The following is a 23,387-nucleotide window of genomic DNA, read 5'->3' as shown; positions in this document are numbered from 1 at the left end:
TTGATTATACTTTTTATCAGTTTTAACAGGTTTGGTTAAAGTACCATCAACAAAAAATCCTTCTTTTTAGACACCAAAGTCATGAATGCATCCCTCCGCCAACCCAAGGAATCCCGTCCATCAAACAGGGTAGAAACTAAGCTTGCAGTGGGCTGTTCAGAATGAGCCAAAAATAATGGGTCGTCATAATATTCATAAGATGATGGAACAACAGAATTAGGTGTATCAGAAGAAGGCATGTTTGTGAATTTGGAAAAGTAAACAAAAAATTCTAACTAATATGATTTGTAGCGGAAGCGTAAAAGTAATAGAGAAAAAGAATGAAGAATAGATGAAGATACCTATGATTCTTGGAAACAGATGAATGCCAAGATCATAGAACCTGATGAATAATCCCAGTTGAAAAAACCAGAAAAACCATTACCACTGATACCATGTAAAATGTTATTAATTTTAAATTTGAGAGATTATTATTATTGATAGAATATGAAAATTATATTTGATGAATACATTGAGGTTAGCTTATACAGGGAGATAAATCGACTTCCCTAACTAACCATAACAACTTTAGTCTAACTAACTCTAGTTACAAAGTAGTTAGTTAGTCTAACAAAATATTTAACTAACTTAGTTTGAGATAACTAACTTAGTATGATATATCCAATATAAAGGAAAGAACATGTTAACAATAAAAAAAATCGTGAAATACACCGTCTTTCTTCAATGTGTGTAATACACCATATTTTAACCATTATCCGCCTCCCGAGTCACCGCCTTCAGTCGACACTATAAAGAACTCGATTCCGACTATAAAGAACTTGATTCCCTCCACATAACAGACTCAACCAGACGTTGCATCATTCATTGTATTAATGTTAGAATACTATAGAAATTAAAATGGAGATTATTTTTTGGTCTTCCAAAGCTCGATTCAAGGTTGGCGTTGACGGGCCGTGAACAAGGAGTTTTGATGGTGATGATGGAGGTGTGATAATGGTGGGTTAGTTGAGGTAGAGGATGATTAAACGGGGAATAGGAATGAGTAATATTCATTTGACATGATATTCTAGGTAGCATTTTGACACGACTTATTTTAGGAAGACATATATAAAAGTGACATTATTTTAAGATTAAGGATAGGTGAGACTCTTTTCGGAAGATATGTGAAAGGTCGAATTATTTCTATCATTTTTTTCTAAATAAGAAAGTCTGAGTTAAGTCTTAATGATAAAAGTGGATCCTTTTTATAGTTAGGACAGAAAGTCCATAAAATTAGCAATTTCATTGTTCACACGAATTTATAACATTATAGTAAAATAATTCTATACTCCTTCCGTCCCGGTCATTTGTTGTCCTTTGGTTTTTGCACAAATACCAAGGAAAGGGGAAATGGGTCAATTACTAAATGACATGTGGAATAAATTGAATGTGAATGATCAAATTACTCATCAAATTCATTCTTAAAATAGAAAGGGCAACAAATGACTGAGACACCCCAAAATGGAAAAGAACAACAAATGACCAGGATAGAGGGAGTAATTCGTTAATGCCATCCAGTTTCAGTTTTGATGTTAAACTAACTATGTTCTTATCTTTTATTCAACCTCTGTGTGAGCCTTTGTACAATGCAGGAGTGTTAGCTGGACTTCTTGTGTCTAAATCAGGGCTTGATCTTACAATCACCAATGGGCGATTAAGTAGCAGTTTATGGCTCAAATCCACTTGCTTTTCCGAATTTCAATTCTCATCTAATTCTTCTGATTCTTCGGCGTTTTTCACCATTAATATACATGATGTGTATTTTATTTTTCAGAAATATGTTCGTTATGGAGTTGATTCTGTGACGATTGAGAAGACCGTAAATCAGAGAAGTTTGAATTTCCGTCTTAATGGCATTAAATTTTTTGCATCTTTTTCTTTTAATTTTATTTCATTGTTTCTGTCAATTATTATGATACTGTTATTTACTGTTTCGTAGCCCATTGTTTCTGTCAATTTTTATTTCTTATTATGGTCTGTTTCGTAGCAGCAATTAAAATAGTGTTTTAATGTGATTTATGGTTGAATTATTTGCTTAATATCAATATAAAATTATGGGATTGCAGTTTTCAATCTGTGTTTGTAGTTTCAATTTATGGTTTGTTTATAAGTTTTATTTTCGTTAATTGGATGTTGATGTTCGATAATGTTGTTGACATTACTTTTTGTTTGATTATATAGAGTGAATCATACGAGTATTGTTTTCTATGAATTAATAAACGCCACGTAGACAAAGCCACGTAGGATCCAAAAATGCCACGTAAATGCCACGTAAATGTGAGTATCAAAATTTATTGCCACGTATTGTCTTATTTTATAGATTTAATTCATTTATCTATAAATTAATTTAATTTATGTAACCCTTACAAATTTACATCAAAATTTCATAATTTATAATCAATATTGACATTTTAATTAAATTTTTGTAATAAAAACATGGTAATAAATTAAAACTTTTCATATTACTTAACATGCACCCACCATTTTTATTAACACTTTTTCCTATTTAATTCATTTTTTTAATTAAACATTATAATAAATTGATTAAAACTCTTCATAATACTTAACACCCACCAAATTAATTAAAATTTCTTCCTATCTAATTAATTTTTGTAATATAATATGTTAATAAATTGATTAGATTTTTTTATACTACTTAATACCCATAATTTTCATTAACATTTTTCCATATTTAATTCACCTCTTTAGTTGCTCAGCAATCAATTATCTAATTTAATAATACCACAAAATAAATTAAAAATAAAATTAAATTATGAGATTCTATGGTTGTGTGATGGCTATAAAGTAAATAACACGCTAAAAAAAGACAAAGAAATACTTTAATTAGGTGCAACTAAACATTGGTTCACAAATTGAATATTTTGCTTATGCAATTGCAAATCATTATATATATACTAACGTACACTAGAATTTAAAACATCATACTACATCAACAGGGGTGTCATCAGACAAATTCTAACGTACTGCGTAGATAATATTTGAACATTAAATGTAATCACTAGCTTTAGAGAAATGACCCTTCTTCGCATGATCAGCGACAGTTTCACGGCAATCGTTGTGGTCAAACATTATTAATGTGCATAGATATTTGTATCGTAACACTTTAAGCACGCTCCGCTACAAAACAGAAGCCAACCATTAACGAGATAGGCAAAACACAATGAACATGAATTTCTTTAAAATAAGAACCAACACTCACATCATTTTTCATCAGGCCACATTTCCAAGAGATTAATCCCATAAATGTTTCCATGTGTCTCATTGTGTATATACCACAGTCATCAACATTGTAGTTATTTCTCCAACTAAGCTTTGCAACAATGAGATCCATAGCCAACACAACGTTGTTAGAGTAAGAAGTTTTTGGGTTCTCACCCAAAAACCTTCCAAGAGCATCATTCTATGACAAAACATTTTAAACCAGTGTTAAGCGCGACTAATAGTCCCAATTCAATAGAACAATCCATAATTGTAGATCTAGGATTTAGAGAAAGAGGGATTGTAGAGAAATGTAAGAGGGTTTTAGAGAGAACGAAATAGGGTTTGAAAATGGGAGAAATCTAAAAAATAGAGTATATATATGTCAAGGCCATCAATAGAAACTCCCACGCGTGAAATTCAGCGGTTCCCGCAGCACCCGGTCGAGTGCTCGGTTCACTCGGTCGAGTGAACCTCCACTCGATCGAGTGACCTACGAATCAGGGGCTTTAACAACTTCACAGGCTCACTCGGTCCCTCACTCGGTCGACTGAGGTTCCACTCGGTCGAGTATTCGATTTACTCGGCCGAGTGGAGGTCTTATAACTATGGGGTATTACAGTATTGTTCCCTCTTTCCTTTTTCATGCTAGTCGGGTTTTGTTCCCTCCTTTTTTTTATGAGTTGATTTGTGTGGTCCAAATTAAATGACACGTGGGGTAATGTGAAAAAGTATGAGTATGAGGTGAGTTTGAGTATTTGACGGATAATGTATAAAAGTCTACGACGAGTCTGAGGTAAATTTAAGGAAATAATAAAAAGGTAGTAGAAAGCTGAGAAATCTTGCCAATAATCTTAAGGGGCGTTTGGTTGGAGGTCTATAGGAAAGGGAAAGGGAAACAAAGTTATTGATTTCCTTTGTTGGTACGGTGTTTGTTTGACACAAACAAAGACAAAGAGAATGAAATTCTCTTCCTTACCTCTCAATCCATCTAATTCTTTACCTTCCACCCCCAAGGTATGAGATTTCATTACCCTTGTTACCGTTCAACCACCATACTTACGACTCCCACCACACCCGTCACCATCAAGATGCCACCGCCGTCACCACCACCACCACCACACCCAGAACTAGCAAAACCACCCCACATAAACTACCACCACAACCACCATGGCGCCACCCCACTACCACCACCACCACCATGACGCCGCCATCACCACCATCACCAACACCACCACAACCACTACCACGACCACCCCACATAAAACACCACCGCAACACCACCTCCATAACCACCATGACGCCACCACAACCACCACCATCACTACCACCACAGCCACCCCACTGCCGCCACCAACACGCCACCGCCACCATTCCACCATGACGCCACCACAACCACCACCATCACTACCACCACAGCCACCCCACTGCCGCCACCAACACGCCACCGCCACCATCACCACCACCACAACCACCCCACCATAACCACCACACGTACACCAAAACAAACCACAATCCACCACACTTCATTTTCTTGATGTAACCAAACAACTAGTTAAATTTTAGGTAATCCCTTATCTTTCTCTTCCTTACCCTTTCTAATTTCCTTTCCCTTTCTCTAACCAAACGCCCCTTTAATTCTTACTCTTACTCCGCATGAATTAGGTTACGTATACGGTATACAGTTGATCATTGATGCACATAACTTGACACACCATCTTCTACATGGTATATTGGCTTTTACCTTAATACTTGGTAGTATTATACTTAATGATGATTCATGATGACTAATTGACTATCGTGTTAAAACGAACATGAATATTTGTGAAATACTTATTTAAATTTTCTGTTCTTTTCCATTTTTCTCTCTTTTCGTTGTATATGCGAATTAAATTCCCTCCATTTTTTTTTTTTTTTTGCAGTTAGTCTTGCTGAAGACAGGTCGGGGTAAGTGACGGGTAATGCCACTCACAAAACGAATATGGGGGACAAGGTGAGGGCACCCCATGTGCTTCCCTCTCTCCTCTATTTGGGTCATTTGTGAGAGGAAATAATATCCGGCACTCCAAAGTGACGAATACGTGCCGTCTTCAATGAGATTTTGTGTTTTTTTGGGTACGCAAGAGGGGCAAAGCCCCGATAAACTTAGTTATTCACTATTACACGGGGAATAGCTACCCTAAAGATATCTTCTCTAAGGCTCTGTTTTTTTGGACGTAAAGTCACTTAATTTAAGTTCACTTCAGATCCTATAAGTTCAGTTCAGTTCAATACAGATCTTATAAGTTGAGTCGATCCAACAAGTTGATTGATCGATCCTATAAGTTGATTCGATTAAGATCCTATAAGTTCAATTCGATTCGATTCGGTTCGAATCCTATAAGTTCGATTGATTCGAATCCTATAAGTTCACTCGAGTCCATTCGAACCGATTCGAGATCTTATAAGTTGATTCGATTCGATTAAGATCCTATAAGTTCAATTCGATTAAGATCCTATAAGTTCAATTCGATTCGATTCGGTTCGAATCCTATAAGTTCGATTCGATTCGATCCTATAAGTTCAAATTCGATCAGTTCGAGACCGTTCGATCTTATAAGTTGAATTCGATTGAAAATCAAATGCATTTACTCCAAAAGAACAAGACCTAAGAATAGAACAAATTCATTAAAAGGGATGGTCCAAATGCTGGACTCCTCAATTGGCTAGAAGATTTGCGTCTCTATTGGCATCTCAATAAGTATGGTAGATTTTAGCCTCCAATGAGGTTCATCTATTAGCTCTTTACAACTTTGGACTATAAACTTAAGATTGTTAATGACAAGTTGATCTTCGTTAATAAGTTTAACCCAGGGGAGTTATCCATATTATCCATATGATTTATAATATGAAGCAAATTTGCTCTCTTTAAACTATCGTAAGCCAATAAACAAGTCATAAATCACATGCTTAATGGATACACTTTGTTGGTAAGATCTCTCATCTATTTCCAAAATCCAAATCGCACCAAAAAAAAAATAAAAAAAAAAAATTGACTCACACTCACCAACTTTCCTCATCCTATACGACAATCCAACAATCTAAAACTTACAAATGAATCAAATCAAATGACTCAAATCTAAATACACAAATCTCCCCAAAGAATTATCATTATCGTTAATTCTCGTATGAGACGGTCTCTCGATTAATCAACCAACTCGATAGTATTACAATGATCTTCATTTTCCTAACAATAATCATCTCAATCTCCTCACATTGTGCAAAATCAACCCCAACAATTTCAGCAACTCCAACAATCTTAGAAAAATCAGGTGACAAAATCAAGATCACATGGAAAAACATATCAAACCCAACAGAATTAGATTGGTTAGGAATCTACACACCACCCAACTCACAAAACAAACATTTCATAGGCTATTTCTTCCTCTCATCTTCACCAAATTGGGAATCAGGAAGTGGGTCCCTCACATTTCCCTTAATTAACCTTCGTGGGCCCTACCAATTCAGGTTATTTCATTGGTCAAAGTCAGAAGTGGACCCCACAAAGATGGACCATGATCAAAACCCACTTCCTAGAACCAAGCACTTGTTGGCTAGGTCAAGTTTGGTTAGGTTTAGGAACCCAAATGGGCCTGAACAGGCCCACCTTGGGTTCACTGATAGAGTTGATGAGATGAGGGTTGTGTTTGTGTGTGGGGATGGTGGGGAGAAGGTGGTTAAGTATGGTGAAGATGAGAAAGAGTTGAGTTTTGTGAAGGAGACTAGTGTTGTTAGGTATGGTGTTGATGATATGTGTGATAGTCCTGCTAATAGTAGTGTTGGTTGGAGGGATCCTGGGTTTATTTTTGATGGGGTTATGAGTAATTTGAAGATGGGTATGAGATATTATTATAAGGTAATACCTCGTAATTTGCGGGAGCCCTTGAGTCACTTGAATAATGCTCTTGTTTTTTTATCATGGGTTGTTTATTTTAGTTTATTAATATGTGGTATGGAATGGATCCCCCTACGTCGTAATTTGCTGGAGCCTTGAGACACTCGAGTAATGTTGTTGATGTTTTGTTTATTTTAGTTTATTATTATGTGGTATGGAATGGATCCCCCTAGGTCGTAATTTGCTAGAGCCCTTGAGTCACTCGAGTAATGTTGTTGTTTTTGATCATATGTTGTTTATTTTAGTAATGTTGTTGGTTTTGATCATGTGTTGTTTATTTCGATTTATAAAGTTTTCATCTTTGGTTGATTAGGTAGACAGGTTTTTCTCCTAGTGTGGATTGATTTGATTAAAGTTTATGTATGAGTAGTTTGAGTTTGTTGTTGAGGTTGTGGAAGATTTGAAGAAAGGGGGAGTGTTATTCACTCTGTAAAGATTGCAACTTTGGTTAAATTGAGGTTTTCGAATTAAATGACTGTATTGTAAGAGACAGTTTCTTTTTGCCATATTAAGTTTCGTATTTTTGTTGTACTCCTTAAGACGAATCAAACAAGATGCCACATGATGAGAGTGGGTGTTTGGATTGAGGGATTTGGTTGGAAAAGAAAGGGAGGGAGAGTAGGGGAATTAGAATCCCTTGTTTGGATAACAAATGGGGGTGGAGGGAAATGGAGGGGGAGAGAATTGGAGGGATTCAATTTCCCTCCTCCAAGCCTAATCAAAATCTCTCCATAACCGGCGAGATTTGGAGGGAAATTGTATCCAAACAACCACACTCCATTCCCGCTCCCCTTCCCTTCTCTCCCTTTCCCTTCCCTCCTTCCCCCTCACCTCTCTTTCCCTCCACTTTTGCTATCCAAACACACCCTTAAATAGAATGTGAGGAATTTAAAGGATACTCTTAGATTGTGAATAGTGTCTAAAAATCAAATGTGAGTGTTGGATTTGAAGGTAGAGATTATATATTTAGGGTGTAACAAGGTTTTGGAGACTCTCAAGTAGGTGACGAGCTACATATGATCTGGTTTTAAAAAGTTTTAAGATTTGTCGAATACAGAGATTAAATCCTAAAGCGGATGAATGATTGATTGGACTGCGTCTAAATTCCTATTCCATTGCGTTTTTGGGCTCTATGTGCGATAAATGATCATTGCCATCTGGAAGTGGTCTCCTTCAGCTGATTTGTTGATAAACATGTCATCTTTATCGTTTCTTTGATTTAATTTTTAATCGGTGCTTTTGTCAAGGATGGTCAGATATCTAACTCAGGATGTCTCATTTGCTGCTTCTAAGTGAAATAGACATTTTCTGTTTTTGTAGTAGAAAGACTGAAAGAGTAAACATGAGAGCATTTCTTCTTGTAAAGGATCGTGTGTTCTACTTTCCGGACATGAACAGTGGTGTTGGTTTGCAGTAGTTCATTCTTGTCTAGATGTGTACAGATTCTCTACTGTGTTGTTTTTGGCTGGTTAGATGATTTGACACATTTTTATGGAAGTACAGTAAAATGGCGTACTAAAATTTGATGTGGTTCATGTGTTGTGTGGTAGCATTGTCCGACACAAAGTTTGAGGCAAGTTTCACAATGGGTCATACGGAAACGGTCTGTTTGTATTTTTGACAAATTTGTAGGCTGCGTGCATCTGAATATCTGATCTCTCTTGTCCCATCACAGATGAGAACCTCTGAGGCTTTCGATTAATGTTGTACTGCTTTTATTAGAATGTCAAGATACTTGATTTTCTTTTGCCAATGAATAAAACCACCATACAAGACCTGCGTAAAATCTGACGAGAATAATTCGAATAGCTTACATGGGTTCACTCGGATAAGGTTTTATCACCTCAGTGGACTGTTAGAAATTTGTCCTATGTTCAGATTTACGAGCTTAGAGCATTTTGGTCATTATGGTAATGAAACTGAAATATCTTTCTTTCTTGTGGCTGTTAGGTCGGAAGTGATTCAGGAGGTTGGAGTCCAACCTACAGCTTTATCTCAAGGAATGAAGATTCTGACGAAACCATAGCATTCCTATTTGGAGACATGGGAACTGCAACACCCTACAAAACCTTTCTTCGTAGCCAAACCGAAAGCATATCCACCCTCAAATGGATACTCCGTGACATTGAAGACCTCGGGGAAAAGCCCGCTTTTATCTCACATATTGGAGATATCAGCTATGCAAAAGGGTATGCTTGGATTTGGGACAATTTCTTCAATCAGATTGAGCCAGTTGCCTCTAAAGTGGCGTACCATGTTTGTATTGGCAACCATGAATATGATTGGCCTCTACAACCATGGAAACCAGATTGGGGTGCTTATGGCAAAGACGGAGGTGGCGAATGTGGAGTACCGTACAGTTTAAGGTTCAAAATGCCTGGGAACTCCTCGTTCTCCACGGGTACTCGTGCACCTGCCACCCGAAATCTATATTATTCATTCAATATGGGATCTGTCCACTTTGTGTATTTGTCGACCGAGACTAATTTTCTTCAAGGAAGTGACCAGTACAACTTCCTGAAACATGACTTAGAAAATGTTGATAGAAAGAAGACTCCTTTTGTTGTAGTTCAAGGGCATAGGCCTATGTATACAACCAGCAACGAAATTTGGGATGCCCCAATTAGAGAGAGAATGTTACAACATTTGGAACCTCTCTTTGTGAAGAACAATGTGACCCTTGCTTTGTGGGGACATGTCCATCGATATGAAAGATTTTGCCCATTGAATAATTTTACCTGTGGAGAGACACCCGGGTACCCGGTTCACGCTGTCATTGGGATGGCAGGCCAGGACTGGCAGCCTATTTGGGAACCGAGATCAGAACATCCTGACATCCCGGTATTTCCACAGCCTGAGAGGTCTTTATATCGTGGGGGAGAGTTTGGGTATACCCGGCTAGTTGCCACAAAAGAGAAGCTCACGCTCTCTTATGTCGGAAACCATGATGGCCAAGTACATGATACAGTGGAGATTTTTGCTACCACTGATAAAGCAAAGATTTCGGACAAGACTGAGGAAAAAGAAGGATTAGGACCATCCTTCTTAACCCAGTTTGTAGTAGGAGCAAGTATCTTATTACTTGGTGCTGTTCTCGGGTATTTTATCGGGTTTAAAGCACACTCGAAAAAAGAACCTGCTGCTTCCGGGAATGCCTGGCTTCCTGTTAAGACCGAGGACTCAGAAATTGAACTGCGTGACAGCAAAACCAGTACTCTGTAAGTGATCTTAGTCTCACTGGCATTTTCCGAAGTACTACTTGTGAATTCATACCTGTTTGAAGAGTTTGCAGTACATATAGGCAGTCAGACCTCCTGTAAATAGCATACTCATTCTTGTACCATAAGGCTATAAGGTGAACTGTCTTTTTTTTTTTTGGTAGCCGTCCATTCCGCCATTAACAAAAAATTTTGAAGTTTGTGTACCTGAAGCAGTAGGCAATGAATTGTTGTATGTATATTGTACACATTTAATGTCCATAATCCTTGATGTTTACCCATATAGCTTATGCAAATTAGTCTGTTTCTGTTTATTTCCAAGTATTTGCTTCGGTAAAGAGCTGAAACGTTATTTCTAAGCATAGCATTATGCAGTTTGTTACTGTGTCTCTGTCAGCTGTTTATGTTTCGCTTTTTGACAAGTTTTTCTGAGTGAAATTATCTATACTACTGTATGTATTACACCAATAATGGAAGTCTTTTGTTGCGCGTTTGGCTGGTTCATTATCTGCCAATATTGTTTGGGGAAGAAACATTTTAGAATCACATTTTTCTTTTGCGATGAAATGTGATCAGGAGAAGCGAAAAGTAACAGGTATAACCAGGGGGAAAAACCTGGTGTAATTAAGGGTCCTGTAATACTGTGAGCCTTCTTCAGCTTGCCCCAAGGCTTGGAAAACATCCCTCCTAGACTATTTAGCAGCTTTTCACCCTGTTATTCGGAATCAAAATCTTCAAATCATGCACTATTCTGGTTTCTACCTCGCAGTTCCATATGATCATTAATGTAATTAGCCGTTAATTAATAGGTAATCTATATCATTATTTTTTCCATCCTTTCTACCTCGCAGTTCCATATGAATGTCGAAGCAATATTGCCGTTTTCTTTCTTATTTGCTACTGTATTTGCTTGTGAGTTGAGGATGGTAGGTTGCGGTAGTGGTGGTAGTCCAAGTTGGAAAAAGTTTGGGTGATGGAAGAACCATTGTTCTGTTGTGATAGTGCTTATATTAATATGTAATTTTTATTTTATTTTTGTAATTTTTATATGCATTGTTAATTGATATGCCAAAGATATTCTGATTCTTATTTTGTATGTAAAGCTAACTATGTATCAATTGTATCACACCATTTTTGGGATTACATTATCTTTTTCAGTTCTGAAGATTTTGAAAATGTGTCCATCACAAGTAATCAGTTTTAGCAGTAGGTCACATGAGAGATCGTCTCCCACTAGTGGGAGAGTGAGAGACATAATAAGGGAAAAAAAATAGTGGGTCTCTTAGGGCCTTATCCCTCTCTCATTAACACTAAGGTGGGAACAATGAACGCGCTAAAGATATGGGTTATCAAGGACTATTCAAATTCTAGTTCGTGTTCTTGGACTTTGATCAAGAAAGTTTATGTAAAGGAAAACTATTGGAGTAGGAATATATTTGAGGCATGGGATTATACTAGCAAGTAGCAAATATACGGATTGGAGTCCAAGTACGTCAAATCCATTCATTGATTCCCTCAATGATAATGAGGCCGAGGAGATAAAGAAATACCTAGCCGCTTCTCTTGATGAATTGGTCCCTTTTCAAGAAAGTCTAGTTCCCCCTTTTTAGAATAGTGGCCGTCTATAATGAAACGGACTATTCCGTTAACCACTACTGGGGGCGAACCTATATAGTAGCAATGGGTAGCAGCTGCTATCCCAAACCCAGGAAAACGATTTGATGAAGATATTTAATGTATATACCTAAATTATTTTAAAATAACTTTGAATGATGTTTAAAATGCTTAAAAATATACCCGTGCATCTTTGCACGGTTTTAAGCTAGTGAATTAATAAACAATTTCGATATGTAAATTTGTCAAAAAATGAACTAATCCGAATTGTTCATGAATACATTCAATTTTAAAAGCTAAACTAGTTTTGTGGCTCGTGAATTTCACGGGATATTTTGTTTTTAGTGTGATGTTTTTAGTGTTTCTAGTAATTGAGACTTTATAAAATATCAAATCACATAGTAAGATTAAGATCAAAGTCGATAAATTAAATAGTGCTATTTTTTCAAAGGTAAAATGATGAAAAAAAATCAACAAATACCAAAATAAAAAATACAGTTGAAAAAAAAAACTAAAAACCTATTACTCATTCATGTTGATGTCGTCAATCTTACACTTAGTTTTTAATATATAGTTCCTTAAGCAATCCTAATATTTTACTTCTCCATATAGTCTTCTTTCTCCAATGAATCGTCCCTATAAAAAAGTAATTTAGTAATTAGTGCGAATTAACCAACAAAATAGTGGAATTTGTTTTATACAATATTATCGTTATTTACTTAAACTTACTCTTAAATAGAGAAAGAAAGAGAGAATAGGAATGAATTCTTAGAGATGTAAGTATGTTAACCTTTGAATAAGTCAACACCACAAATCTTGGTAGACCCTAAATAGGAACAAAACAAATACATACGATAAAGTTGAAAACTGTGATCAAAACTTCATACTAATGAAACTTGCACTAAAAAATAAATAAATTAGCTAATAATCTAAAACCTTAATACATTTACCTTAATTGGAATAGAATCATAAGAATATAAGTGACACATTTAGTTCTACTGAGTATAGGGATGAGAAAAAATTTGGTTTATAAATTTTGCCTTCCAACAAAAATATATAAACAATTGAGGATGCGTTTATGACTTTTGAGCATTGTTTTTTCATTATTATCAAATTTAATATAAGTATAAATATGAATCAATGTTCATGACTTTTGAGTTTTGAGCATATTTTTTTCATTATTATGAAATTTAATATAAACATAAATAATGAGTAAGGAGAAATGGAATGTATAAGGTTTGCTTGATTACTAATAATTATAATTTTTATATTTTTTTTTTACAAAATCTAGTTTATACAAGAGTGGCTTAAGATATTATCGTATGTAATTATATTAATATGACATATAGATTATGGTGGATAGTTTGGCTTGCCTTTTAATTAGATTTATAGATTATAGATTTTTTATTTAGATTATAGAGTTATAGATTTTTCTCTGTATTATGAAGTCTAATATAGACATAAATATGGTGTAAGGAGAAATGGAATTTGAAAGGCTTGCTTTATCTATACAATACTATTAAAAGGGGAACTTAAAATGTCACGTCATAAATGCCACCTTACACTACCAAAAAGCCACGTCACTTACTACACATGACATGTCAAATTTTAATATGACATGGCGAGTTAATGTGGTATAAATCATCAACTTATTATTATATGACATTAATTTAAATATATTTTTTTTTCCAAAATTTATATATCCCTTTCAAATTTACATCAAAATTTCATAATTTATAATTAAAATTTACACCAAAGTTTACATCATTATTTCTAATTTTAAAAGTAAAAAAGAAAAAAAGAAAGAAATATTAAATGCAAATAGCATTACAAATATTATACTTTGGACTTTTAAGCTTGTAGATAAATTAAACAACAATTAAAATCAAAATTCATATTAAATTTTAAATTTCGACGTTTATTGTTAGAATATTTTAAGCAATAAATAAATATCACATAATTCTAATTTACTCCGTTTATTAAAAAAATAAATATTTTGTTGATATTAAGAGTAAATAATAACATATTTAACATTAAACAAGGTGGCTTTTGTCAACAAAAAAATAAAAAATAAAATAAAAATTAAAGCAAACCTTTAACATTTCATTTCTCCCTGCTCTATATTTATATTTATATTAAATTTGCTAATAATGAAAAAGAATGCTCAAAAGTCCTAAAACCTTACTACATAATTATTATATATATTAAATTTGATGATAATAATAAAAAGCCACCCAAAAGTCATAACATGCATCCTCAATTGGATATAAATGTTCGATGTAAGACAACATTTGTGAGCCAAATTTCACGCCAATATTTTTTTGCCCTCATCGCCAATAAAATCGTAGTTGTATATGTAAATAGTCTTTTTTAAATCTTATCAGTATATCAACATCAAGGTAAGTGTATTAAGGTAAGGTAAATGTATTAAGGTTTTAAATTAATAATTTAATAATTTATTTTTAAGTTCCATTGGTTATGAAATGCTCATCACGTTTTAAAACTTTCTTATGTAGGAACTATCAAGATTTGTGGTAGGTAAATGTATTAAGGTTTGGTAAATGTATTAAGGTTTTAAAATAATAATTCATTTATTTGTTTTTAAGTTCAATTGGTTGCTCATCACTTTTTAAAACTTTCTTATGTAGGAACTATCAAGATTTGTGGTATTGTGCTATTCGAAGGTAAATAAATATACTTACATCTTTATGGCTCAATGCCCTTTTTCTATTATTATTTAAATAAAAACTTAAATTAATAACGATAAGATTAATATCACGTAAATCAAATTTCACAATTTTATTTCTTATTAATTACTCGATGGATTTTGTCCTTTTTTTTCCCTATAGATGGTTCATTGGAGAAAAAATACTATATGGAGAAAGAAAAAAAAAGAATTGCTTAAACAACTACTCTCTTCATTCCACTCAATACTATATTATAAACTAACTACAAGATTGACTATAAGTTTTTGACGGAAGGCAACATTTGTGAGACAACATTTAAGTAAATATTTTTGTACCGCTATCGCGAAAAGAATTGTATATGTCACTAACTTTTTTTTTTAATCATTGTATCAGCATCAAGGTAAATGTATTAAGGTTTTTAATTAAGAATTCATTTATTTATTTTATTTTTCATTGGTTATGAAGTACATCACATTTTTAACCTCGCATATTTGTTGTTTATTTCTTATTTAGGGATATTGAGATTTGTGGTGTTGTGCTATTCAAAGGTAAATATACTTACATCTTTAGACTCAATGTCATCTTTCTTCCATTATTTAAGAGAAACTTAAATTAATAACAAAAATTAATGACTAAGTGATTTTTTTTATGTAGGGATGGTTTATTGAAGAAAGAAGACTAAGAAGAGAAATATTAGAATTACTTAAACAAATACTCTATTCATTCGACTCAATACTATATTATAAACTAACTATAAGATTGACAACATGAATGTAAATGACTAATTGTTTTTAGGTTCATAAAAAAAACTAGTATTTCAAAAACATTCAAATGTATGCTTTATTTTGATATGTGTTGTTTTTTAATCATCATTTTTCCTTAGAAAAATAACACTCATAGAATGAAATTGAATTTGCGAGGATCTCAATCTTATTGACATGGATAATAGGTAGCATAAATAATGGAGTGAAAAGCCCAAAAATTATCATTTAAGAAAGGAGTTAGATGTTAAATTAGTGAGGTGAATTAATTATCAATTATTAATAACTATAAAGATGAGAGAAATCTAAAAAGTTTATTTACATCTACATTATTCTTTTGTACACCTTAAATTTAATTTTCATTTTCTTTAATTATACACATGAGACACATGCCTATTCAAAATGGCTTTTGATAGAAAACATGATTGAGTGGAATGCTTAGTTTACCTATTTTGAAGTATACGGTTGAATCCCCAAGGTGGAAAATTTGGAGAAATGTCAAAGCACATTTTTGCTTAATATTGTTTAATGGATGAAGTATATGGACTTAATGATCCAATTATTACGAGTTGCTCCTTTCAAATTCTTAGTTCCACAATTTATTATAGTACTAGCTACAATATTATGGGTGCTGTGAAATGTTAGTTTTTGTCACAACAATTCTAATCGTGTGTTTTATATTAATTTCGGATTTGTTGATAAAAATTTAATATCTAATTAGTGAGGGTGTTGCATGTTTGGCGATCTTTGTTTGATAATATTATGGTTTCATGTAATGTGATTATGCGAATACCTGTATTATTAATTGATTTTAATCAGCTTCCATTGAGTTACTTCAGTTTTCGATTATGCGAATACCTGTATTATTAATTGATTTTAATCAGCTTCCATTTGATCATATTGTAGAATGTTATGATTTGATTCACTAAAAATATCATAGTAAAAAAAAAAAGATCCCGTGAATTTCACGGGTCACAAAACTAGTTATTATTATTATTATTATTATTATTATTATTATTATTTTAACACGGTCTACTTTGCATGAGAATCGTTTAGAAATTATCTTCCGAAATTAAAATATGTCATGCAGAATAATAATGGTAGATAGTATCGCTTGTTTTTTAATTATCTTATGGAATTAAAGTTAAATAAATAGGTAGATTAATAACCAAATTTATGAGAGGAAAATAAAGAGTTTATATATATTAGTTTTTTTAGTGATTGCAAATACTATTTTTTTTTATTTTTTTGGTACTTATAACCATGTGACAATTTTGAAGATAATTAACTTTTTAATACACAGTCTTACCTTTTTATAATATTGTACAAAAATAAACAATTAAGTAATTAATATAGATGAATTAGTATTAACCTCTATAAAAATGTCATGTGAATTAAAATTAAATGTTTTAAGTAACCTTTTAATTTTATTGTATAGATAGATTTTACCTCAGTTTCGTGTCTTTTGTATTTTGTCCCACTTCAGATTACCCACGTGATGCTTTGTCTTATCTGCATTCACATACATTTCACGATGTTTTTAAATTCATATAAAAAATATATTGACCAAAAGGTAAAACATCAACATGGAAAAAACTTCACAAACGAATCAACATTGTGACATGTAAATCCTTGAAATTAAACCAAATGGAAAATATGAATTTAAATATAAATCAAAGAATTTATAAAACCAAAAAGATAACAAATTAAAATATACTTTATTGGACATAACAACAACAATACTCAATAATAATACTCAATATACTCTGTATAATCAAATAAATAAATTAAACCATAAAATATAATCCACAACTTAGAAACTCATTGGCATGAGCAATAGATTTTAAATAAATATTGTTAATAGAAACTATCATAGGTAATATAGGTTTTATAACCATCACACAACCATAGACTCCCATATTTTAATTTTATTTTTAATTTATTTTGTGGTATTATTAAATTAGGTAATTGATTGATGAGCAACTCAAGAGGTGAATTAAATAGGGAAAAATGTTAATGAAGTTATGGGTATTAAGTAGTATAAAAACATCTTATCAATTCTTCATATATTATATTACAAAAATTAATTAGATAGGAAGAAATTTTAATTAATTTGGTGGGTGTTAAATATTATGAAGAGTTTTAATCAATTTATTATAATGTTCAATTAAAAAATAAATTAAATAGGAAAAGGTGTTAATAAAAATAGTGGGTGCATGTTAAGTAATATGAAAAGTTTTAAATTATTAACATGTTTTATTACCAAAATTTCAATTAAAATGCCAATTTTAATTATAAATTATGAGATTTATTAACATATTTTTATTATAAAAGTTCAATTAAAATGACAATATTGATTATAAATTATGAAATTTTTATGTAAATTTGTAAGGGTTACATAAATTAAATTAATTTATAGAAAAATGAATTAAATCTATAAAATAAGACAATTACGTGGCAATGAGTTTTGATGCTCACATTTACGTGGCATTTTTGGATCCTACGTGGCTTTGTCTATGTGACCGTTTATTAGTCATTTTAGGGTAGCCTTTTAATTATATTTTATAAATTTATCGGATTCAGGGATTCAATACATCAAATGTGCAAAAATTCTTTAATAAGAATTCGAAGCTTAATCTGATTAAACAAACTTCTCATTATTCAAAATTAAGGAGATGACAATCTACAAGTACTACAACTTGATGATAATCTACAGCCGTTACATCTCCCAAAAATATCAAGAAATTCAACTAGTACAAAAAAATTATGATACCGAGATTAAGTGTTACTACTCACTCCACTATCTAAATTCAAACCGCTAAAGGTATTACCAGTTGTACCCTCTTACTCAGTAGACTTAATCATGAAGGGATTCAAAAAAGGTCGTAGGGTAGGAATCCATCAGAATCATCTTTAATATAAACATTGCGAATGACTAGCCTGTATGAAACGACCGCACCGAGAAAAAATTCAATGAGAATAGTGCCATTTGGAGTCTCCAAGACAGACATAGTAGCAGACTCGAATAGAGTATCGAGTAAACAAGTAAGAAGTGAAGGGTTAGGAAGACGGAATGATACACGATAATGTGAAGAACTCCGGACAGACACAAAGGAAATCGAAGGGATTACACCACTCATTGACGAGTCTAAAACCTTATACGAAAGCATCAGCAGATCAGAACGATTTAACGTGGCTTTGGTTCCCGGAGAAATGACACAAGGGTTGAATCAAGGAAATCTATAAAATATAATTAAAAATCTATCTTAAAATGACTAATAAACGCCACGTAGACAAAGCCACATAGGATCTAAAAAAGCCACGTAAATGCCACGTAAATGAGCATCAAAACTCAGTGCCACGTAATTGTCTTATTTTATAGATTTAATTCATTTTTCTATAAATTAATTTAATTTTACAAATTTACATCAATTTCATAATTTATAATCAATATTGACATTTTAATTGAACTTTTATAATAAAAACATGTTAATAAATGTCATAATTTATAATTAAAATTGACATTTTAATTGTAATTTTGGTAATAAAACATGTTAATAAATTAAAACTTTTCATATTACTTAACATGCACCCACCATTTTTATTAACACTTTTTCCTATTTAATTCATTTTTTAATTAAACATTATAATAAATTGATTTAAACTATTTCTAATTTTGGGTTATCGGGTGGTATTTGGCTATTTTGGAAGAGTCTATCTCCATGACTTTTTTTTTTTTTTTTTTTTTTTTTTTTGATAAATGTCACTTTTAAGTCGAATAGTTTCATTGCTCTTGAAGTGTGTGACTTAACGAAAAACATGGTATTTTGCCTTATTTTTGTTTATGTTCCAGATGAACTGGTTGAAAAGTCAAGACTTTTGGAATGAATTGTAGAGTTTTGTCCTTATCCTTGATTTGCCTTTCTTATTATTAGGGGATCTTAACGATATTAAAAGTCCTAGTGAAAAAGAAGGGGTGCAAAAGTTAACAATGCACGTTGTTTGAGATTAACTAGATTTTTAAGTAATACTAATTGTGTGGATCTACCTTTTTCCGGTAATTTTTTTACTTGGAGAAAAAATAAAACTGGTTCTGAAAATATTTTTGAAATTCTTGATAGAGTCTTAGAATCTCCTAATTGGATTAGTATTTATCCAAACATGCAGTTTGTGCATCATGCTTTCACTAGCTCCGACCATTGTCCTATCTATGTGATGTTTCATGACCAAATTCATATGAAAGCCCCTCTTTTTCGATTTGAACTTATGTGGACTCTTCGAGATGATTTTAGTAAGCTGGTATAAAGATGTTGGCAATACCGGTTTTCAGGGGTCTTATATGTTTTGTCTTCCTCGAAAATGCAAACTCCTAAAGCAAAAGACTAAAAAATGGAATCAATCTACATTTGGAAATATTTTTAGACAACTTTCAATTGCTGAAAAAAAGTTAGAGAATATACAAAACCAACTTGGTTTATCCTATATTACGGGTTCAGAAGTCGCGCAGTTGAAATGGCTAAAAAAGCGAGATGCCTTCCTGACTATAAACGCATTTATTGGCAACAAAAAACTCGTATAAATAAAGTCAACTTTGGATGTAATAATACCAAATATTTTCAAAATCATGCCACTATTAGACGTTGTAGAAATGGGATTAAGCATTTCATAAATAGGAATGGTGCTTGTATTACTAATCAAGACCTTATTAAACAAGAAATATCTGATTAGTTTAACTTTAGGTTTACAAAAAATTAACTTTGTCATTTCGACAAAAATGAGGACTTTAACTCGATTAGTGGTTTAACTACAGATGAAGATAACAATTTTCTTACCAGTAATATTAGTATGAAAGAGGTTAAACAAACCATGTTTAATTTAGCCGTGGATAAAGCTCGAGGTCCTGATGAATTTCCTATATAGTTCTTTCAAAAATTATTGGGACATCCTAGGAAATTCTGTAACTAAAGCTGTTTTAGCTTTTTTCCATTCAGGTAAATTACTAAAAGAAATAAATCATACTTTCATAGCATTAATTTAGCCGCGGATAAAGCTCTAGTTCCTGCGTTTTTGTTGTTGTTGTCAAGTATTAGTCATCCAATGTAGTTCTCGACACAATTTCAATTTCGGGTGATTTGGACATAACCTCGTGTTACTAGATACGCTTTTAACAAGTTTTTCTGATGTAAACGATCTATATGCCCTCTTGGTTTTCACCAACAGACCATGTGATTGGTGAGACTTCTCTGTCTTCCACTTAATTTTTTTTTTCAATTTAAATATTTCTAAATATACTCCGTATCATCTATCGTCACCAAGTTTTTTTTTCCCAAAATAAATGTAAACAATTAACGGAGTAGCATTGCGGAGCATGCTTTCAATTTACTGCTAGAAATAAATCAAAGTAGTACTCCGTATGTAGTTATGTAATGAAACTGAAAGTATGAAAGAATAGAAGGCTGTGCCTATTACAATTTACAACAAAAGGAACTAATGTTACAAAATCAATTAGAGGGTCCAAAAATGCAGTCGCGCTATGAGTTTCACTTGCTGAGCAGATGTTTAGCACGCTGGTTAGCTCCCTTCACCCTGGAGTTGAGTTCATCAATGTCCTTGTCTAGATGATCAAGCGCTTTGTTTTGCCTGCAGTGACGTTGTCGAAAAATGATGGTAATCCTTAACTCCTCGAAACATGCAAATATGTAGAGATAATAACAAAGAAAAAGAAGTTACTTGTCGAGTTCGCCTCCCATATCAACAGCCATGCCCTTCAAGTCACCCAAGATACTGCTCAAATCATCTAGTGCATCATCTTGTTTCTCCTTTTCCATCTGATCCACATAATACAAGGTCAAACAACTTTTCAGGTTAATCATGATACTAAGTATTGAAACAGACACATAAGTTTGTCAGACAGACCTCAATTTTCTGCATTGCTGTCACTGGACCAGAAGATGCTGTTTTATCGCCTGTCTTCCCTTTTGGTACCTGTGCCATTAGCTTATCTTTCTGTTCTTTTGTTGCGCGTTTGGCTGGTTCATTATCTGCCAATATTGTTAACATTGTCGAATCACATTTTTCTTTTGCAATGATATGTGATTAGGAGAAGCGAAAAGTATCAGGTATAACCAGGGGAAAAACCTGGTGTAATTAAGGGTCCTGTAATGCTGTGAGCCTTCTTCGGCTTCCAAGGCTTGGAAAACATCCCTCCTAGACTATTTAGCAGCTTTTCACCCTGTGATTCCGAATCAAAATCTTCAAATCATGCACTATTCTGGTTTTCGCCACAGTTATTCAGTGGAAAATAAAATACAGACATATCTCGAAATTTCCCTTATTGCAGAAGACGGCCTTACTCTTGAGTTAAATCTCGGACCCTAATGAAACGTCTTGCAAGCAGTGGCGGAGCGAGGGGAGGCTAGCAGGGGCGGTCGCCCTCGCTGGGTTTGACAATTTTGAAATTTTTAGTTAAAATTTTCGAATTTTTTTGAGGTCCCTTATAATATTACCCTTTTGCCCCCGCTGACTTAAAATCCTGGCTCCGCTACTGCTTGCAAGCTAGCCTGGCCATCTAAGAACAATAGTGTTAATGAAGAGGAAGAAGAACAAACCTTACTCAAATCTTGGTCTATATTAGCAGCCATCTGGTGCGTCCTGTGAATCTGCTCGCCTTGCTGATGTAATGTTTCAAGGGTCTTGGAAGCATCCTCGCGAATATCCTCAGCTATCCTCAGACAGTTATTCATTGTGCTCGTAGTCTCTTCAGACTTATGCACTGCATAAGTCTCGAGCTCTTGTACCGACTGGTTTTCAAACCCGCCTGAATCACTGAAATCATTTTTGTATTTCTTCTTCTGTGCTTTTGTAGGGGCTGTATACTGTCTATCATTTTCATTGTCGAAATTTGGGGTGACGAGTATTGGTTCGGATGAAGTCCTCTTCGAGGGATCTAGCCCTTTCCCCGCTTCAGGGCTGGTTGCTTCGGATGCTGCATTACCTTTTTTCATAAACCCGAACATTCTGACGGATTGTGTATTGAGTTTTCTTGGATCTATAAGATAACGGAAACATGAATATGGATGAATTTGACAAGGAATTCAAGTCAATTTTTTACGGAATCAAGGTTAATTCTTTGCGGTAAAAAATTTAATATGATCAATGTTATACGGAGTAAACAAAAAAAATATTAAAATTTAAAACTAGACATGTAAGGAAAACATATAGCTACCTAAGATATTCCCTCTGTCCCGGTCATTTGTTGTCCATTTCCATATTGGGGTGTCTCAGTCATTTGTTGTCCTTTCTATTTTAAGAATGAACTTGATGAGTAATTTGATCATTCTCATTCAATTTGTTCCACTTGTCATTTAGTTATTGGTCATCTCCTCTTTCCTTGGTCTTTGTGCCAAAACGAAAGGACAACAATTGACCGGGACGGAGGGAGTAATTTCCGTTGTTAAAACGATTATTAATTTCTTATCGTACGATATTATGATAAACTAACAACAAATTGAAAGCAAATATAATCGAAACAATACCTGTTAAAAATGCACGTAATGAATCATGCAAGAAGTGGAAAGAAATCAAGAATTACAAAGAATGTAGGGCAAGTGATGATATAGAAATTGTTTTTATGTTCATATTTTTATGAATGAGAGGACAAGGAAAAATTGAAAGAAAGAGAAAGAAATGGATTGTTAATTAGAATTATACAAAAAAATTGAGAGAGACGCCAAAAATAGAACAAAAAAATCCCGAAAAAACAGAACGACCTCTTCTCTCTCTTTTTTTATTTTTATTTTATTTTTTTTCATATTTTCAACCGTTTTTTTATTGTTATTGTAGAGTGTAAACCTTGACATTAATTTTGCATTTATTTACATGTGATGGAAATTAGGAATATATTATACAGTATTAT

At 33.1% G+C, this 23,387-nt stretch overlaps 2 protein-coding genes and 1 long non-coding RNA gene across 6 annotated transcripts; 2 read left to right on the top strand and 1 right to left on the bottom strand.

The window, feature by feature from the left end:
- The first annotated feature begins 6,159 nt into the window (after positions 1–6,159).
- LOC141644113 (putative inactive purple acid phosphatase 2) lies at positions 6,160–21,733 on the top strand. 3 transcript variants are annotated; one of them, XM_074453561.1, is made up of 3 exons: positions 6,160–7,153; positions 9,143–10,410; positions 11,262–11,496. In XM_074453561.1, the coding sequence occupies exons 1-3, from the start codon at positions 6,470–6,472 to the stop codon at positions 11,269–11,271; spliced, it is 1,962 nt and encodes a 653-aa protein (XP_074309662.1). In that variant the 5' UTR covers positions 6,160–6,469; the 3' UTR covers positions 11,272–11,496. The 3 variants fall into 3 exon arrangements, 2 of the variants coding, with proteins under 2 accessions (XP_074309662.1, XP_074309660.1); XM_074453559.1 differs by lacking the exon at positions 11,262–11,496 and adding an exon at positions 10,987–11,017; XR_012543895.1 differs by lacking the exon at positions 11,262–11,496 and adding an exon at positions 21,644–21,733 and having other exon boundaries at positions 6,161–7,153; positions 9,143–10,547.
- Positions 14,502–15,476, top strand: LOC141632214 (uncharacterized). Its single transcript, XR_012537772.1, has 3 exons — positions 14,502–14,708; positions 15,225–15,259; positions 15,366–15,476. It is a non-coding gene; the product is annotated as an uncharacterized LOC141632214 (long non-coding RNA).
- LOC141644114 (putative SNAP25 homologous protein SNAP30) lies at positions 20,778–23,158 on the bottom strand. Of its 2 annotated transcripts, XM_074453562.1 has the most exons (6): positions 23,008–23,158; positions 22,081–22,520; positions 21,611–21,704; positions 21,389–21,513; positions 21,203–21,300; positions 20,778–21,112 (listed from the first exon to the last, which is right to left on the bottom strand). In XM_074453562.1, exons 2-6 carry the CDS (start codon positions 22,486–22,488, stop codon positions 21,013–21,015), a joined length of 825 nt encoding a protein of 274 aa, XP_074309663.1. In that variant the 5' UTR covers positions 22,489–22,520; positions 23,008–23,158; the 3' UTR covers positions 20,778–21,012. The 2 variants fall into 2 exon arrangements, with proteins under 2 accessions (XP_074309663.1, XP_074309664.1); XM_074453563.1 differs by lacking the exon at positions 23,008–23,158 and having other exon boundaries at positions 22,081–22,613.
- Between the last annotated feature and the right edge of the window lie 229 nt (positions 23,159–23,387).

The sequence above is a fragment of the Silene latifolia genome, chromosome 2, assembly GCF_048544455.1.
Source record: "Silene latifolia isolate original U9 population chromosome 2, ASM4854445v1, whole genome shotgun sequence".
NCBI lineage: Eukaryota > Viridiplantae > Streptophyta > Magnoliopsida > Caryophyllales > Caryophyllaceae > Silene > Silene latifolia.
The sequence above is the reverse complement of the archived record's forward strand: the minus strand, read 5'-3'. Positions and strand labels throughout refer to the sequence as shown.

Bases quoted from the DNA above. Each gene is read 5' to 3' on its own strand.
- LOC141644114 (XM_074453562.1), bottom strand. From the start codon at position 22,488: ATGTTCGGGTTTATGAAAAAAGGTAATGCAGCATCCGAAGCAACCAGC. The intron at 21,514-21,610 runs GTTTTTCCCCTG...CAATATTGGCAG, and splicing joins AGGACCCTTAATTACACCAG to ATAATGAACCAGCCAAACGC. The intron at 21,301-21,388 runs GTCTGTCTGACA...TATGTGGATCAG, and splicing joins CAGCAATGCAGAAAATTGAG to ATGGAAAAGGAGAAACAAGA.
- LOC141644113 (XM_074453559.1), top strand. From the start codon at position 6,470: ATGATCTTCATTTTCCTAACAATAATCATCTCAATCTCCTCACATTGT. The intron at 7,154-9,142 runs GTAATACCTCGT...TGTGGCTGTTAG, and splicing joins GTATGAGATATTATTATAAG to GTCGGAAGTGATTCAGGAGG.